Genomic DNA, 18,263 nt, shown 5'->3' with positions numbered 1-18,263 from the left:
AAAAACATGAGCGAAAAGAAGGAAATAGGCTAACTAACAAATAAAAATTATTTTATAGGTTGTATATTTTAATGTAAAAGAGCGAGAAAAAAGGTGCTGAGCAACAATTTGCATATTTTTTAAATGAATTTAAACATTACTACCGTCATTCCATAATTATGATAATACGCAGACAATAATGAAAATGTCACACACCCAGAACCGTTTTTTGTTTCCCTGTCCCATTGTATCCCGAGTCGAGGATCCTCATAAGAACAGTGATGATTTCATCGGCAATTTGTTGTTATTTTTTTCTGCTCCCATGCTCATTTTATTAATAACATAACAATTTTCACTCGGTCATCGTATGGCACAAAAGAATTTTTAATAATATACAGGTTGTTTAGAATTTAAAATAAGTCAATTTTCGATTGGCATAAAAAAAAACAATTAATGGCTAAATGATGTTCAAGGAATTTAGAAAATAATGATAAAATTATTTTTAGGTTTTTATGGTTTTTGGGTATTTGCCATACGTTTAGCGTCCAAGACAATTGTTGGAGCGTATAAAACGAGTTTAGTTGTATGCCATGTGGTTTTAAACAGTGGGTAAATATAGCACCTGCAATCAGTTGCTTTGGAGACATAAGAAATTTCATTGAGCTTAAGATAGTTTAAATTTCATCAAATGCTTGGAAAGAATAAAAAGAAGAAATTTACCGTAAAGTTGATTTTTCTTCAATTTCTTGCGAGAAAAACAAACTGAAAAAATGTGGCTCAATATAGAGGCAAATATCAAATAACTAACACTTCTTTGTCACATTTGACCGGCCACTCGATTAACAAACAAACTATGATGTATTGTTGATGATGATGTTATTTTAAATTTGTGGCAAAATTAGATAATATGTCTTCAACTGCCTGGAAGATTTAAGGAATTACTTCTAGGCCCAAAATTACCTTTCACCTCCTTAGAAGAATCAAGAGTAGTTTTACAGGTAGTTGAAAAATGAAGCTTTAATTGCTAAGGCATGACTTCGATTGCCTGTTAGAAATGAATAATTTAACGTCCAGGCAATCGAACATATTCACTTCAAAACCAGAATTTTCTACACAAAAAATTGATGATTATATGCTTTAAAATGTATATTTTCTGTACCATAGTGAAAGTTTATAACTGGGTTAATTTATTGCAAAAATTATAATTAAATTTATAGATATAATCTACGGACAATTCAATCAAGACAATTATTGATTTTTTTTCTATTTATTCGACAAAAAGTTCATAATTCAAAAAATTGAACACTTGTTTTGTTGAAAATTTGTACACATAATCCATGGACAATTTCATTGGACACCTATTTCAGCGTTTATCTAAATTCGTACAAGAATTTGCGAAAAACATTTTTTTTCTAAAAATATTGATTTTTTTTCTATTTATTTGACAAAAAGTTCATAACTCAAAAAATTGAGCGGTTATGATTTTGAAAATTTGTACACATAATCCACGGATAATTTCATTGGACACCTGTTTCAGCGTTTCTCTAAATTCGTACAAGAATTTGAAAAATAATTTTTTTTCCAAAAATATTGATTTTTTTTTCTATTTATTCGGCAAAAAGTTCATAACTGAAAAAATTGACCGGTAATAATTTTGAAAATTTGCACACATATTCCATGGATAATTTTATTGGATACCTGTTTCAGCGATTTTCCAAATTTGTACAAGAATTTAAGAAATAAATTTTTTTTCCAAAAATATTGATTTTTTTTCTATTTATTCGACAAAAAGTTAATAACTCAAAAAATCGAGCAGATATCATTTTGAAAATTTGTACACATAATCCATGGATAATTTTACTGGACACCTATTTTAGCGTTTTTCTAAATTCGTACAAGAATTTGAGAAATAATTTTTTTTTCCAAAAATATTGATTTTTTTCCTATTTATTCGACAAAAAGTTCATAACTCAAAAAATTGACCACTTGTTATGTTGAAAATTTGCACACATAATTCATGGATAATTTCATTGGACACCTATTTCAGCGTTTCTCTAAATTCGTACAAAAATTGAAGAAAATTTTTTTTTTCCCAAAATTTTGATTTTTTTTTCTATTTATTCGACCAAAAGCTCATAACTCAAAAAATTGACCGGTTATTATTTTGAAAATTTGCACACATAATCCATGGATAATTTTACTGGATACCTATTTTAGCGTTTTTCTAAATTCGTACAAGAATTTGAGAAATAATTTTTTTTTCCAAAAATATTGATTTTTTTTTCTATTTATTCGACCAAAAGCTCATAACTCAAAAAAATTGACCGGTTATTATTTTGAAAATTTGCACACATAATCCATGGACAATTTTATAGGACACTTATTTCAGCGTTTTTCTAAATTAGAACAAGAATTTGAGAAATAATTTTTTTTTCCAAAAATATTGATTTTTTTTCTATTTATTCGACAAAAAGTTCATAACTCAAAAAATTGACCAGATATCATTTTGAAAATTTGTACACATAATCCATGGACAATTTCATTGGACACCTATTTTAGCGTTTTTCCAAATTCGTACAAGAATTTGAGAAATAAATTTTTTTTCTAAAAATATTGATTTTTTTTCTATTTATTTGACAAAAAGTTCATAACTCAAAAAATTGATCACTTATTATTTTGAAAATTTGCACACAGAATCCATGGATAATTTCATTAAACACCTATTTCAGCGTTTATCCAAATTCGTACAAGAATTTAAGAAATAATTTTTTTTTCTAAGAATATTGATTTTTTTTCTATTTATTTGACAAAAAGTTCATAACTCAAAAAATTGATCACTTATTATTTTGAAAATTTGCACACATAATCCATGGATAATTTTCTTGGACACCTATTTCTGCGTTTTTCTAAATTCGTACAAGAATTTGAGAAATAATTTTTTTTTCCAAAAATATTGATTTTTTTTCTATTTATTTGACAAAAAGTTCATAACTCAAAAAATTGACCACCTGTTATGTTGAAAATTTGTACACATAATCCCTGGACAATTTCATTGGACACCTATTTCAGCGTTTTTCCAAATTCGTACAAGAATCTGAGAAATTTTTTTTTTTCCAAAAATATTGATTTTTTTTTCTATTTATTCGACAAAAGTTCATAACTCAAAAAATTGACCGGTTATTATTTTGAAAATTTGTACACATAATCCATGGATAATTTCATTGGACATCTGTTTTAGCGTTTTTCCAAATTCGTACAAGAATTTGAGAAATAAATTTTTTTTCTAAAAATATTGATTTTTTTTCTATTTATTTGACAAAAAGTTCATAACTCAAAAAATTGACCAGATACCATTTTGAAAATTTGTACACATAATCCATGGACAATTTCATTGGACACCTATTTCAGCGTTTTTTTTTAATTCGTACAAGAATTTAGGAAATATTTTTTTTTTCCAAAAATATTTTTTTTTTCTATTTATTCGACAAAAAGTTCATAACTCAAAAAATTGACCAGATACCATTTTGAAAATTTGTACACATAATCCATGGACAATTTCATTGGACACCTATTTCAGCGTTTATCCAAATTCGTACAAGAATTTGAGAAATAAATTTTTTTTCCAAAAATATTTTTTTTTTTTCTATTTATTCGACAAAAAGTTCATAACTCAAAAAATTGACCGGTTATTATTTTGAAAATTTGTACACATAATCCATGGATAATTTCATTGGACACCTATTTCAGCGTTTTTCCAAATTCGTACAAGAATTTGAGAAATAATTTTTTTTTCCAAAAATATTCATTTTTTTTTCTATTTATTCGACAAAAAGTTCATAACTCAAAAAATTGACTAGATATAATTTTAAAAATTTATACATATAATCCATGGACAACTTTAAAACTGTTTTTTTTTTTGGAAAAGTGTAGAAATAATATATAGATTAAAAAGCTTTTCCAGGATTATACATGATTATTATAATTATACATGATTTTCCATTACTTGGTTTTTTTAATCAAAAAATTTAGCTACAAAATTCTAGCTATTCTATCTAGAATGATACTATAAGGTACCGACCATTTACCTCACAAATTGTGTACTTGTGAGTCTCACAAATTTAAACTTACTTAAATCTAAACATCACAATGATGCATAATTTTATTGTACTTGATTGTCATCTATTTATTTTTTTATTTAAAATTGACTTAAGCTAGACAGTTGAAATTTTTTTGGAGTGATGCCCTGAGGTACCCCTATTGGCCTTTAAAAGTTTCGTAATTCTAGGTCTCATCAGTCAAATCTTATTTAAACTTAAACATCAAATGGCCGCATCATTTAATTGAGTATGATTATCAATAATTAAAATTTTCTGTCAGATTTTTTTGATAATATTATGATTTGATAATGATATGTTTTCTTTAGCTTTTGTATTCTTTTTCGGCTTCCTTCGTTTACCCTTTTTCTCTTTCAGGCAATTGAAATCATTTCTTCTTCTTTCAAGGACCTGAATAATTATTGTTCAACTGTCTGGAAGTAATTTCTTATTTCTTTGAAGAGACTAATGCTGTTTTGAGTTTTTCCCCACTTCCTTCTTTCTGTATAGTGGCGACCAATCAGGAATACTATTCTGAAATGGTTTTCAACTGCCTGGAAGTTGAAAACCATTAAAGCTTAAGCTTAAAGACATTTAAGCTTTGACTGTACCACAGCACTTCAAATGCTTCTCTTATTATGCTTTGTCATGCTGCAAATTTGGAGCATGACTTTTCAGATTTGCACAAAATTATTCTTTTGGAAAGAATATGTTTGACTGCTTGAAAGTAATTTTTTATTTTTATTCTAAGCAATTTAAGTCATTCCTAGTTTATCCAAGCAGTTGAAGGTTCATTGTTCAACTGCCTGGAAGTAATTTTCTATTAGTTTCAGGAGATGAAGTAATAGGACTCTTTTGCAATTTTGCAACTATCTGGAAGTACATCCTTAAATCTTTCAGGCAATTGAAGTCATACCATGCGTTTCCAAGGGATTGAAAGGTCATTTCACTGCTTGGAAATAATCCAGACAGTTGTTTAATTATTCCAGACAGTTGAAGGCATTCTTCAAAATTCCTGAGGATCGATTTCAGGGCAAAAATATCATTTGAGATTAAGGATTTGAGTGGAAAACTGCCCGTTTTTGTCGACATTTTTTTTACTCATTTTCTTACCAAATTCTAACATGTTTTGGAAGAATTTTAATGAAATAATTCGAATCATCTTTAAATAATTTTAGATGGTCTAGGAGCCAAGAATTAAGATTTTTCTTCATTAGTAGACATTTTCAAAGGCAAAATTCAAGTTTGGAACTGATTTCCTAATCATTTCAGGAAATAGTAGTAATCGGACTGGGTAAAATTTACAACTGCTTGAAAGTAAATCGTTAAATATTCCAAACAATTGAAGTTATCCCTTGTGTTTCCAAGACGCTAAAAGGTCGTTTTCAACTGGTTGAAAGTAATTCTTTAATTCTTCCAGGCACCTGAAAACATACTTAGTTTAACTGCCTGTAAATAATTCTTTATTCCTCTACACAGTTAAAGGTATTCTAATTTTTTTCAAAGAAAGTCTAATTTTCAATTGCCTGGAAGTAATTTCTTATTTCTTCCAGGGGATTGAGGCAATTTCGAGCTTTTCCCTCCTTCTTTCTCTTAAGTTCGGTATGGTTTCATAAAGTGCTAACCATCTGTAAAAAATGCTTTTCTGGCATGGTGCGCAACTCTCCAGAAATAAATTCCTAATCCTTCAAGGCAATCGAATTCAATTTTAGTATTTCCAGGGAGTTCGGAATTGAAAATTAAATAAATCATCCCTGATGAAGCATCATAGGAATTCATGTTTCGTTACATCCATAACTTCATCCTAGTATATATATGCTGTGTTATCTGCTAAAGGGGAGCAAAGAATCATCAGTATTCTTTTGACATGAATAACGACTCCTTGAATGTTTTTATTTATTTCTTCCAAACAATTGAAGTATTTTTTCCAGAACATTGAGATTATTTTAAGTACTTCTCCCCTTGTTTCTTTCGAATTCAGTAGTGGTGACCATTTCGAACGAATGCAACTGTTTGGAAGTATATTCTTAATTATTTCAAGTAATTGAAGTAAATCCTAATTTTTCCAGAGAGTTTGAAATTGAAAATTTAATAAAGTGTCTCAAAATACTTCAGTATGGCCACTCAAACCTCTATGAAACATCTTAGGATCACTATGTTTTGTTACTTTTAATGGCTTTCAATGATCCAGTTTCCATAAGCTTTAACTGGGCCACAGCACATATACACTACAAAGGCTTCTCTTATTAATGCTGTATCATCTGCAAAATTGGAGCATTGAATCATTAGTTAAGAGAAAGTTCTTTTGAAGTAAATAAGTTCGACTGCCTGGAAGTAATTTTTTATTTCTTCCAAGGCAATTAAAGCCATTCCTAGTTTGTTCAGAGAGTTGGAAGTTTATTGTTCAACTACGTGGAATTAACTTCCTGAAGATTAAAGTTATTTCTAGTTTGTCTGCTTTTTTTCTCTCTATGGTAAGTATCTTTGAGGAATGCTAATTTGGCAAGGTTCGCAACTGCCTGGAAGTAATTCATTAATTCTTCCAGGCAATTCAAGACATACCTAGTTTTTCCAGTTATTTATTTATGTTTTAACTGCCTGGAAGTAATTTTTTATCTCTTTCAAACGAGTTAAGTTTCCTTCTCTTCTCTTTTTCCTTCTCCTCCTCTTACCAATACTCACCCATTTAATAATAAAAGACGACGACAAGAATATTTAACAAAATATATTTTTCCGATCAAATGTTAAATATATCAAATAGGGCATAATCGGTTAGTGATTTTTAAATTAGGAAAACGATAACGTCCACAACATCATCTTATAAACTTAAAACTAATTTACAAAAAAAATCATTAATAAATATTTACAACATTAATAATAAATTAGGTAAACGCAGTCATTTCTTCCTAATCTGCAGCCACTTTACCGAAGTTGTACTCTTCTACAACCGGATTGGGAAGCAGTGGATTCTTCCCTCTTCTGCTCTCTTGGTACGTCCTGTAGTAAATGGGGGCTTGCTTGAGATTCTCCTTTTCTTTCACTAAAAGAATTCAATAATTATAAAAAAAATATAAACAAAGCCTTAGTACAGCACTAACCTCTATTTCGTCTCTTTCTAACTGGTTCATCGCTTAACAGTACTGCTGGTGCAGTATTTTCATACACGGTTCCATTGGAGTACTGCTTCAAAGCTGGTACTGCTAGTTTGTTCTTCTTCCTCGCTTTCCTTTCTTTCTTCTTCAGAGCAACTGGTTTCGAATTGAACACCAAAGGGTAAACTTCGATGTGAAATGGATCGGAACTGGGTTGCTCTTTCGTTACAATATCATTCGATATATCGGGCACGGGGATTTCGTTCAAGATATTCGATTCTCGATAGTTCTTGGGCAGTTTGTTCTTTTTCGGCTTCTGGACCCGTTTCTGGCAAATGAACTGTTTGGATTCCAGGCAGCTGCGTGCGTTCCACCTGGAATATTGCATAACTTTACTAATAATTATTGTTTTTTTTTCAAGGAAATCAAACCTGAATTCTAGCTTAGGATCGGCGATTATGCAGAACCATTGGAGGTTTTCGGAATCCTGGTTCACGGATTCGTCGAACCCTTTGTAGCTCAATGGTTTGGAGGAGACGGCCCATTTCCATTCTTTTCTGTGCCAATCGAAACGACCTCCCAGCCATCTTTCCGTAGAATCTAAAAAGAGATAGCGATCATTTATTATTGTATTTTGGGTAATACTCAATGTTTTTAAGGTAAGTCTATTGGGAAAGAATGAAATTGTGGATCATTTGCATCCTTTACAGAGCAATTACATTAGACTAAATGGTTGAACTAATTGGGTTTAATTTTAGAGGTTTATACTGGTCCGGAATGGCATTTTTTAATGTGTCTTGTCTTGTCCAAGCATTTCTGGATTTAAGTATAAAGTTCATTTTTTAATACCTTGGAAATAGTTGTTTACTTCTTCCAGGCACTTAAAGTCCTCTCTAAGATTTGTGGAGTTGTTTGTAAAGTTTATTTTGTAACTGGTTGCTTATCCTTCATTTTTTATAGGAAATTGAGTTTAATTCAAGTTTTGTATGTATACTTTGTTTAACTGTCTTTAAGAGATTTCTTAATTTTTTCCAGAAAATTAAGAATTCATTGTTCAACTGCTTGGAAGTAGTTCTTCATTTCTTCCATGTTCTTAACGTAATTTTTAGGATTTGCAGAAGGTTCATTTTTCAATTAATTTCTTATAAAAAACTTAATTTAATTCAAGTTTTTCAATTACCAAGTTTATATAGGCAATTAAACTTTAGCAGCTAAACTAATACAATTTGGCTAGTATTTATCACCTTAAAATTAAACAGCTGTTTACTATTGCCAACCAAGGAATTAAAAAAAAATTAATTGAGCTGACCAGTTACTTTATTACTTGAAAAGTTCACTTCAGTTTACCTAGTGATAATAAAACGATTTGGCAACAAATTAAAGCATTTGCACATTTATGCTGGTAGCGCTGGGAGTTAAATCGGCTGAGTGGTGACAGGTGTAAACGGGGTAGTTTAAGACGATTTAAAACTGGATCATCCACCTATTTAAATCGATTTAAGTTAAACCGGTTTACGGGTGCGAATTATGTCAAACCGATTTCCACTGAATCACTTTAAGGTGCTCGTGTAAACTTGGTAAATGAATATTCATTGCATAACTGTCTGAAATAAATTCTTTATTTTTTCTAAGGAGTTTAAAGTTTATTATTTAACTGTCTGGACGCTATTTATTATTTCTTCCAGGCAGTTAAAGATTGTTCCTTATTTCTTATAAGGAATTTAATTCAATTTATGTTTTTCAGTGAATATTCATTGTTTAACTGCCTGGAAGCAATTCCCTATTTTCTCCAGGAATTTGAACTAATTTGCGAACGTTTTAGGTATTCAACTGTAAATAGTTTGTCAAAAAAACATAAAAAAAATTAATAATAATAGAAAATTCAAAAAAAATAAAATAACTGAAATTTTCTTCCAGAGAGTTGAAATTTCAGTTCTCAATTGTCTGGACGTAATTCTTTATTTCTTTTAGGCAAATTAATTTATTCCTTATTTTTCCAGGGAATTGAAATTTGGTTGTTCAACTGCCTGGAAGTGATTTGTTATTTCTTCGAGGTAATTGAATCATTTTTGGTATTTCCAGGTATTCAACTGCTTGTAATTTTTTTTTCCAGGCTCTTTAGGACATTTTTTAAGATTTTCAGAAGGTTCATTATTCGACCGGCTAGTTATTCCTTATTTCTTAAAAGGAATTGAATTCAATGCCAGTTTTCCAGGGATTTTTAGTTGTTTAACTGCCTGGAAGAGATTCTTTAATTTTTCAAAGGAGTTAGGAATTCATTGTTCAACTGCCTGGACGTAATTCACCATTTCTTCCAGAAAGTTGAACTTATTTCTAAAGTTTCCAGGTATCAATAATAAAAATAGAAAATCCAAAAAATATGAAATAATTGAAATTTTCTTCCAGGGAGTTGAAATTTCAGTCCTCAATTGTCTGGACGTAATTCTTTATTTATTTTAGGCAAATTAATTTATTTTTTATTTTTCCAGAGAATTGCAAGTTAGTTGTTCAACTGCCTGAAAGTGATTTGTTATTTCTTTGAGGTAATTGAATCATTTTAGGTATTTCCAGGTATTCAACTGCTTGTAAATTTCTTTTTAATTTTTTCCAGACTCTTGAGGCCATTTTTTAAGATTTATAGAAAGTTCATTATTCGACTGAACCGGTTTAGAGATAATACAGTTTGGCTAGTATTTATCACCTTAAGATTAAACAGCTGTTTACTATTGCCAACCTAGGAATTAAAAAAAAAATTGGTTGAGCCGACTAGGTACTTTATTACTTGCATAGTTGACTAGTTTAACTAGTGATAACTAGTTTAACATATCCTGATCCTCTTCCCATGCTCCCGTTAGGTATGTTCTTTCTTTTTTCAGTAGAATATTTATTATTAAATTAAAAAATTTTTTTTTGTTCTCAACAGAATTCAGGGAGCCTTTTGTGTAAGGGATATCTCTGTAAATCTGCATATTATGGCCTGTTGGTCAACGTGCATTATTAGCTTTTTTATTTAAGTTACAAATTCTTCGAATTTTTTTTTTGTTATTGGTAAATGATGAAATACTCAATATTTAGTGGAATTCTGTAATATTTAAAATTTTGTAAAAGTTAATACACCTAATATTAGTATTCTTTGTGCTTAATTGCTGTAATTTCTTGGTGACTAATAAACGTCTTATTATTATTATAAAATTTGTAGATAAACTTGGAGTGGTGGCAGGTGTTTACACGGCAGTTTAAGACGATTTAAAACTGGATCATTTATTTAAATCGATTTAAGTTAAACCGGTTTACGGTTGCGAATTATGTCAAACCTATTTTCACTAAACCATTTTAAGCTGCTCGTGTGAACTTGGTAAATGAGTATTCATTGCATAACTGTCTGAATGAAATTCTTTATTTTTTCTAAGAAGTTTAAAGTTTATTGTTTAAATACCTGGACGTTATTTGTTATTTCTTCCAGGCAGTTGAAAATTATATTTTAATTCTTATAAGGAATTTAATTCAATCCAAGTTTTCCAGTGAATATTCATTTTTTAACTGCCTGGACGTAATTCACTATTTCCCCCAGGAATTTGAACTAATTTGTGAATTTTTTAGGTATTCAACTGTAGAAAGTAATTTCTAGTTTGTCAAAGAAATATAAAAAAAAATACATAATAGAAATAGAAAATGTAAAAAAAAATAATAAAATAATTGAAATTTTCTTCCAGGGAGTTGAAATTTCAGTCCTCAATTGTCTGGACGTAATTCCTTATTTATTTTAGGCAAATTAATTTATTTCTTATTTTTCCCGAGAATTGCAAGTTAGTTGTTCAACTGCCTGGAAGTAATTTGTTATTTCTTCGTGGTAATTGAATCATTTTAGGTAATTCCAGGTCTTCAACTTCTTGTAACAATTTTTTTATTTCTTCCAGGCTCTTGACTCGGACTGATTTTCGACTGGCTGGTCATTCCTTATTTCTTAAAAGGAATTAAATTTAATCCCAGTATTCCAATGATTATAAATTGTTTAACTGCCTGGAAGAGATTCTTTAATTTTTCTAAGGAATTAGGAATCCATTGTTTAACTATCTAGACGTAATTCACCATTTATTCCAAGAAGTTGAACTTATTTCTAAAGTTTCCAGGTATCAATAATAAAAATAGAAAAATCAAAAATGAAAAATTAAAAGTTTCTTTCAGGGAGTTGAAGTGATTTTTAATTTAGAAATACAAAATCCAGAAAAACAAAAAAAATTCAAATGTGTTCCAGGGAATTGAAAATTCATTTTTCAACTTACGTTAATTCCTCCAAAGTTATATTTTCTATTAATAAAGTCTTTGACTATAACCCTTTACCTGCCTAGAAGTAATTTATTACGGCATTTGAAGTCGCAAACTATATTGAGTATTTTTTTTAAAAACCTTTGTAGATCCACTAAAGATTTTCCTAAATTTTAGCGACAATATTGTCCTATATTACACCCTATTCCCCTGTCCTACTTTTCTAGTTAAAATGTATAATGAAACGTTTTTAAAGTGCTCATAAATTAACGAAAAATTTTACACAATCCTCTTTGGTGCAAAAATCTGACAATTTTCAATTGCCTTGGTCACTTTTTTAGCGACTGAATTATTAACGTATGTTGTACAACCTTCTTTCTGGACCCAACTTCGACTAAAAAGAAATTTAAATATGAATTACACTACTGTCCATTACTTTACACTCTATTCCTCTCTTTTTTAAGCAAATACAATTAATGAGAGGAATATGGCGTAAGAAGAGACATTTTAGAGTGCCCTTTTATTGAAACAAAAATCATATAATAAATGTTGGAAATTTCAGGATCACCATTGAAATTCGCTCTAAGTTTTCTTTGTTTTTTTTTTACGCCCTATTCTCCTCACTCAGTTTAATATGTATAGCAAAAAAAATCATTAGTAGTGGTATACGGTATAAAAAGAGACATTTTTGGTTTGCCACTACTAAATCACAATAGTAAATAATAAAGAAAATGGTATGTTTCTTACCAAGGGGACGTTACGAAAAAAAATACAATTTTTTTGAGACCCACAGGGTTTAAAACCTCATTGTCTGCGCAATTACATTAACATAACAAGAAATTTAATTCGCTTCTTTCTGCACTAAAAAAAGGTAGGCGTAGAGGCTCTTCATTGACGACGTTTCCTTGAATGAACTGAATTACCATTACGACAATTATTATCGTCGCCTTTAAACCCACGTAAAATGATTTGCATACTGAGGAACATCCTGTCATTTAAACTTGGCCCTTTATGATCGGAATCTCTCGACTAGCAATATTCGTTAATTTTTCTCCAACAATCCATAATTTAATTTTATTATAAATAGAAATTGACTTACCAAGAGTTTTCCTGCTCAAAGTTTTCCTTATAAGTTTATCCTGATTCTTATTCTTGATAATGGCCAGGTTACTTTTCATGGACAAACACTGATAAAAGGCCGCTTGCCACGTGGCCTTCTCCTTACTAAAAAAATAACATCTGTGCCCCAACCTGATAAAGTCTTTCGGACATCCGTGAGTCTCTTTGCTTCGTTTTACCGGTTGCCTTTCTAGGGTGGCTAAAAATAAACAAACCATTCTTTAGGTCATAAAAAAACGGTTATTTCACATAGTTCGCTTTATGACCGAGAAACATAAAAAAACATTTTGCGGCACTTTGTACATGTTAAATTTCAAATTTCGTTGCCTTTTATGGAGGAGAATTACGATTCTTATTGTTTGTTGTTGATGCCATTTAGAAATTGTTTGTTTCTGACCCGATTTGGACAGGTCAATGGACGTTCTATTATGAAACAAGTTTATTGCAGGAATATGATTAAATATAAATTGTAAGAAAGTTTTTATAATATAATAAGTTAAATCCGATCAATTTATTTATGGAAATTATAGATGGTGGTATTACACATATCAATGCAAGGTGTCTACTATAAGAACCGAAAAGACGAAACTTTTAAACGAACTGAGTTCGGAAATCTGGAACGTTTCGTAAATATTTCAGGCCGATCTGGAGAATCCAAAGCTTTGCAATTTGCAACGTTGTCGCGTCGGAAAATTGCTAATGGGGCTGCCTTTTATTGTTGAATTAAAGTAGAAAACTCATCGAGACCCAAGGAGGTCTATAAAATGTCTGGTTTCATATAAAAACACAAATCTGTGCCGTTCTCCACCTAAACAACCCACCAAATTTTAATCAGGTATTTTTTTTGGGTGTGTTTTAGAGCCCCCCCATTAGTATTCCTTTTAAGCCGCGATGTTTTTGGCGATAAAGCCATTATTTACGAGACGTATTTCCCCATATACGTAGATCCGAATAATGCGGGTTGACACTGAAAAACGTGGGGGCACGATATAATTTTTTTATTTTATTTTTGCGAATGGGTTATAAGATGCAGGAGGTTCAACAATCTTCTTCAACGGATTTAAAATTATTTATTAGAGGAAACGCATTAAAAAAGGGGTTAAATTAATTATAATAATTAAACTAGTTCAATGTTTAATTTTTGAAAATAAAATATTACTATCTATGTATAAAGAGAGAGTTTGTTTTAATATAATTTTTCCAAGGACTTGTTAAATTAAATGTTTACGAATATACTTATGCTAATAGAGTTTCATAATATTGTGATTTATTTGTATGCTCTGGTACTGAAGTTGTAAGAGCGTTTTTGGGATTATCCAATTAACTTTGCTGTTTGTATTGTTTATGTTTTTTTCTCTCTCTTTGAGATTTAGCTATATAACAATCCATCTTTTATAACCAATGAATTCCATTGAGACCAATAAGCTTTTAGTTCTGGAGATTTGTCAGAAATGTCTTTCCATTCTGGTTTTGAAATTTCTCGAGATTTCAGTTCGTAAATAAGACCAAATACTGGGTCATCACACTGATCTTGGATTAAACTAGCTACATCCCACTCTTTAGAACTGTAAAGGCCAATACGATTACAAGTAAATATCTCTGGATGCTGTTTTGATTCCTTTTTAAAAACAATGTTGACATGTTTCAATACAGGGTCTTCTCGATAAAGCATCGGCATTTTGGTGATATGCGCCTTTCCTATGTTCTATTGTAAAGTCATACTCTTGTAATCGTTGAAGCCACCTTGCTATTTGTCCTTCGGGGTTTTTAAACTGAAACAGCCATTTCACAGTCTGTTGACCAACTAAATACCATTTTGTCCTCCGTGAGCTTATGTAGAGGCTTTGCAGGATTAGCGAAATTTCTTACAAATCTTCTGTAATAGGTACAAAGGCCCAGAAAGCTTCTTAACTGGTGTTTGTCAGTTGGTCGTGGTCATTTTTCGATTGCCTCTACTTTATTTGGATCAGTCTTGATACCTTTTTCTGATATTACATGGCCAAGGTATCGAACTTCTTTTTGAAATAAGCAACATTTTTTAGACCTCGCAGTTTAACAAATACCTTTTGAATATTCTTCAAATGATCCTCAATCAAATGTTTTCCCCAGTATGATAACGTCATCCAGATAACCTAAACATGATTCCCAAGTCATTTCACGTAAAACTGTGTCCATAAGTCTCGCAAAGGTAGCTGGAGCATTGCAGAGTCCAAAGGGCATTACTGTAAACTGACCATCCACCACCTCTGAATTTCCTGGTATAGTAACATCCTTGAATAATTTAACGACTCTGGTATTTACTTTATCTTCATATAGGTGGTGCATAAAAATCTCTTCATTTCTCGTCGTCAATATCCGGTTATATACATCCATTTTAAACTGCTGAGCATTCATAACATCTAATTCGTATATGACATCATCCATGAATTCTGGCTGTTGGAATGTTGTTAAGCCAATGGTGACTGTAGCTTCATGCAATCAATGAATCTTCTTTAGGCGGTCTTCTAGATCACTTTCCGGAGTTCTGATTTGTCTTATTCGTGTCTGCCTTCTAGTTGCTTGAAAAGCTGCCTCATACTCTAGTCCATGGGCCAAAGCTTCTGATATACTTTTATGATGAGCCATCCTTAGAGCGTGGTTAGTATCTGAATCTCGAACTCCGTCAATAAAACAATTTATAGAAATTTGTTCTCGGAACTCTGTTGGGGCTGAAGGGTAAGCCAGATTTACTAATCGAGCAACATCGGCCTTAAACTGTTAGAGTCCTTCCTCGGGTTGTTGTCTTTTAGATTTCAATTGAGCCTGGTACACTTGTTGTAGATGGGCTTCACCGTATCTCATCTCTAAGGTACGCACCAGTACGTCGAAATTGAGCTGATTCACAGATGGCACCATTCTTAATATTTCTGTAGCTTCTCCTCTAAGGCTTAGCTTAAGATTGATTGCCTTTTCTTTGTTATCCCAGCGATTTCCCCTAGTAGCGGCCTCAAATTGATTCAAATAGGTACTCCATGCTTCTTTGCTGTCGAATTTTGGTGGCTTTACTTTCATCATTGTTTGTATTCCAGGATCGGGATGAAGAGGAGTCCGTCTTACTTTCATCTATAGTTCTTGGATCTTTTTTTGTACATGCCCTAATTCTTCTTCTACCGTTGCTTCAAAGTTAGTCATTAATTGTTTCTGATTCTTCTCCAGATCTTCTTTAAGTTGTAAAACTCGTTCCTCTTGTTTTCTGTCTCGTTCCTCCTGCTCCTTTTTAAGATAAGATCTTTTAAATTAAGTACGTCATCTTTCATGGTTCGAATCAGGTCTTCATTTTCTTTCTTTAAGGCAGATTTAATTGCCTTTAGTAAATCTTCCTGTTTCTTGTCTCGCTTTTGTTTGCGGTCTCGTTCTTCTTGTTCTACTTTTTGCTCGTCAAACTTCCTTAATAGCAGCTCCATCAATTTCTCGGTCTCCATCTTGGCCTGACTTCTTGTTAAAGGCATCCACTAAAATGAGCTTCCAAATATCCCACTTCTGATACCAATTGTAACGAAATTCGGAACACACTTTTACTGTCAACGTCAGAAACACTAACCTAACTCGCCTTGACTGTCGTTTAATTGTTTCCAAGGTAAAAACTGACTAAACAATTAAAACTGAATGAATTGTCACGAAGCGCGTCCTTTTTAAAACCCGATGGAAGAGTTTCGAAATATTTAGAATTATCTTCATTGTTTTTGCCCAAAGAGACCAGTAATTTTAGGAGAATACTGACAGTCAAAGAAAGCAAGCAAGTATACAAATTCTAGAAAATTAGAACTACAGGGATTTACAATAATATAACCTAAATAACCTAAATTGGGGTTAAAATGGGGCTCTCGAACAAGATGAACTACTTAAAAACTAAACACTATAGATAAAAATAATAAACCAAACGTAAGTAGAACCCTAAAGGAACCCTACGAATCAACTTTAACTACAGAATACTAATAAAATTGTACAAAAACTAGGAGAATAATTAATGAATTAATGATCTAAAACAGTTTTTTATGGTTTTATATTCCAAGGATTTTAAGTTTCTTCCCGAAATAGTTTCAAAGTAATTAACCCTGAGTTATTTTACACTAATTTAATATAAAACTATGAACGAAAATGGAATTGCAACATTGATCCGGCCAATCGGCAACGTTGCCCTATACCATTCAGTAGTACAAATTATTAATATATCTCGGCGAATCCTTAAACGGGGGTCCGAGCCGATTTGAAATAATCGAAATATTTGAAATTCGTCCGGCGCGTTCACCAATCCGCGAGAATTATTTTAAATTATTTCAAATGGAGCCGAACCTACGTTTAAGGTTTTTCGGTGATGCTTGCCTCACTGGTCTGGAATGTGGTGCGATATTATTCGATTTTAGTTAGTTACTTTGCGGTTTATTTGAGTGTAATTAATTGATAATGGTGTAAAGGTTTCTGTCCAAAAAGGTGAATAATGCAGTACTGTAAGTACTTTTGTCTAATTACGTTTTTCTTAGGTTGAAAGACATAACAAAAAATCTTGATTGAAAAAGAGTTGCTTGAAAATGCAATCAGTTTTACAAGCATTTTCGGTATTTTTTGTACCTTCTAATTTTGTTCCGGTACTTCAAAGGTTTGGCTTCAATTTATTTATTTATGAAACAGAAAATATGCAAATAAATATTTGCAACTAGGTACGCAGTACCTATATATGTTAAAAATAAATACAATAACAGTTACCAAATAATAATATGTTTAAAAACTGACTCCTAAATTGTGTATTAGTATGATTAGTCAAATAAAAGCCATATTTATTTATATATAAAATGATTCCTTTATATAGATTTTATTTCACTCTTATATTGAATCTTTATCATTTGATGCCTGAATAGGTTGAAAAATATAAAAAATTAAAATTTTCGGGAAAATTAGAAATTCCAGATTTGAAAACTGGCAGGACTACAGCTGCCTGAATTTCTATTTGTCAAGTTACGAATTTGTAATGAGTAATTTTTTTTTATTCAGATTCCGATATTTATTTATAAATTCGTTGAATTTTGATTACCGTAATAAATCTCTTCTTCCAGGAATGTAAAGTAAATTTTCTAAATTTTCCTAAAATTTGTAATAAATCTTCATTTTTTCTATTGATTTTGAGTAATTTTTCGCGTCTTCCAGGAATTCGGACGTCTATTCTCTGAATCTTTCTAGAATTTCTTTGCAAGAATTTCGAATAATTTTTAATTTTTTTCAGGAAATTTGAATTAATCTATTGTACTTACTTCACGAAACAAAATAATTTTTTTACTAGTACAGGAGATAGATGCACTAACTCTAAATGCCTGAAAGTTACCTAAGAATATCTGAAATTTCATTTCACTAAATGTCTGGAAAAAATTAATAATAATTTACTTGTCTGAAAAACAGGAAATCCTTAGAATACATACAAAAAATTTCATAGAGATTTCCTTGAAATAATTTAAAATTATTCCAGGTAGGAATTTTTTTGAAATACGAGTATCTCAATAAGTATAAAAGTTGTATCTCTAAAAGACAGTTTATTACAAAATTCCAAATAAGTATCCAAATTCAATTTATATTTCTGACTTAATTACCATGTATTTTGATTATTTTTTCATATTTTTCGGGAATTTGGATTTATTTATGTACTTTGCTAATTTAAAGTAGTTTTTTACATCTTTTAAAAAAT

The 18,263-nt window shown here is 30.8% G+C and overlaps 1 protein-coding gene across 1 annotated transcript in view; it reads right to left on the bottom strand.

Annotated features, from left to right (window-relative positions):
* The window catches only part of LOC126744139 (uncharacterized), a 93,914-nt gene that overhangs the window by 53,419 nt on the left and 22,232 nt on the right, over positions 1 to 18,263 (bottom strand). The window contains exons 3-6 of the mRNA XM_050451485.1: positions 12,531 to 12,749; positions 7,597 to 7,765; positions 7,172 to 7,539; positions 6,995 to 7,113 (exon numbers count right to left, since the gene is read on the bottom strand). Coding sequence (XP_050307442.1) covers positions 6,995 to 7,113; positions 7,172 to 7,539; positions 7,597 to 7,765; positions 12,531 to 12,749 — 875 coding nt within the window. The remainder of the gene's footprint in view (positions 1 to 6,994; positions 7,114 to 7,171; positions 7,540 to 7,596; positions 7,766 to 12,530; positions 12,750 to 18,263) is intronic.

Source organism: Anthonomus grandis, chromosome 13, assembly GCF_022605725.1.
Source record: "Anthonomus grandis grandis chromosome 13, icAntGran1.3, whole genome shotgun sequence".
NCBI lineage: Eukaryota > Metazoa > Arthropoda > Insecta > Coleoptera > Curculionidae > Anthonomus > Anthonomus grandis.
Note: the sequence above shows the minus strand (reverse complement) of the source record. Positions and strands in the feature narration are given on the sequence as shown.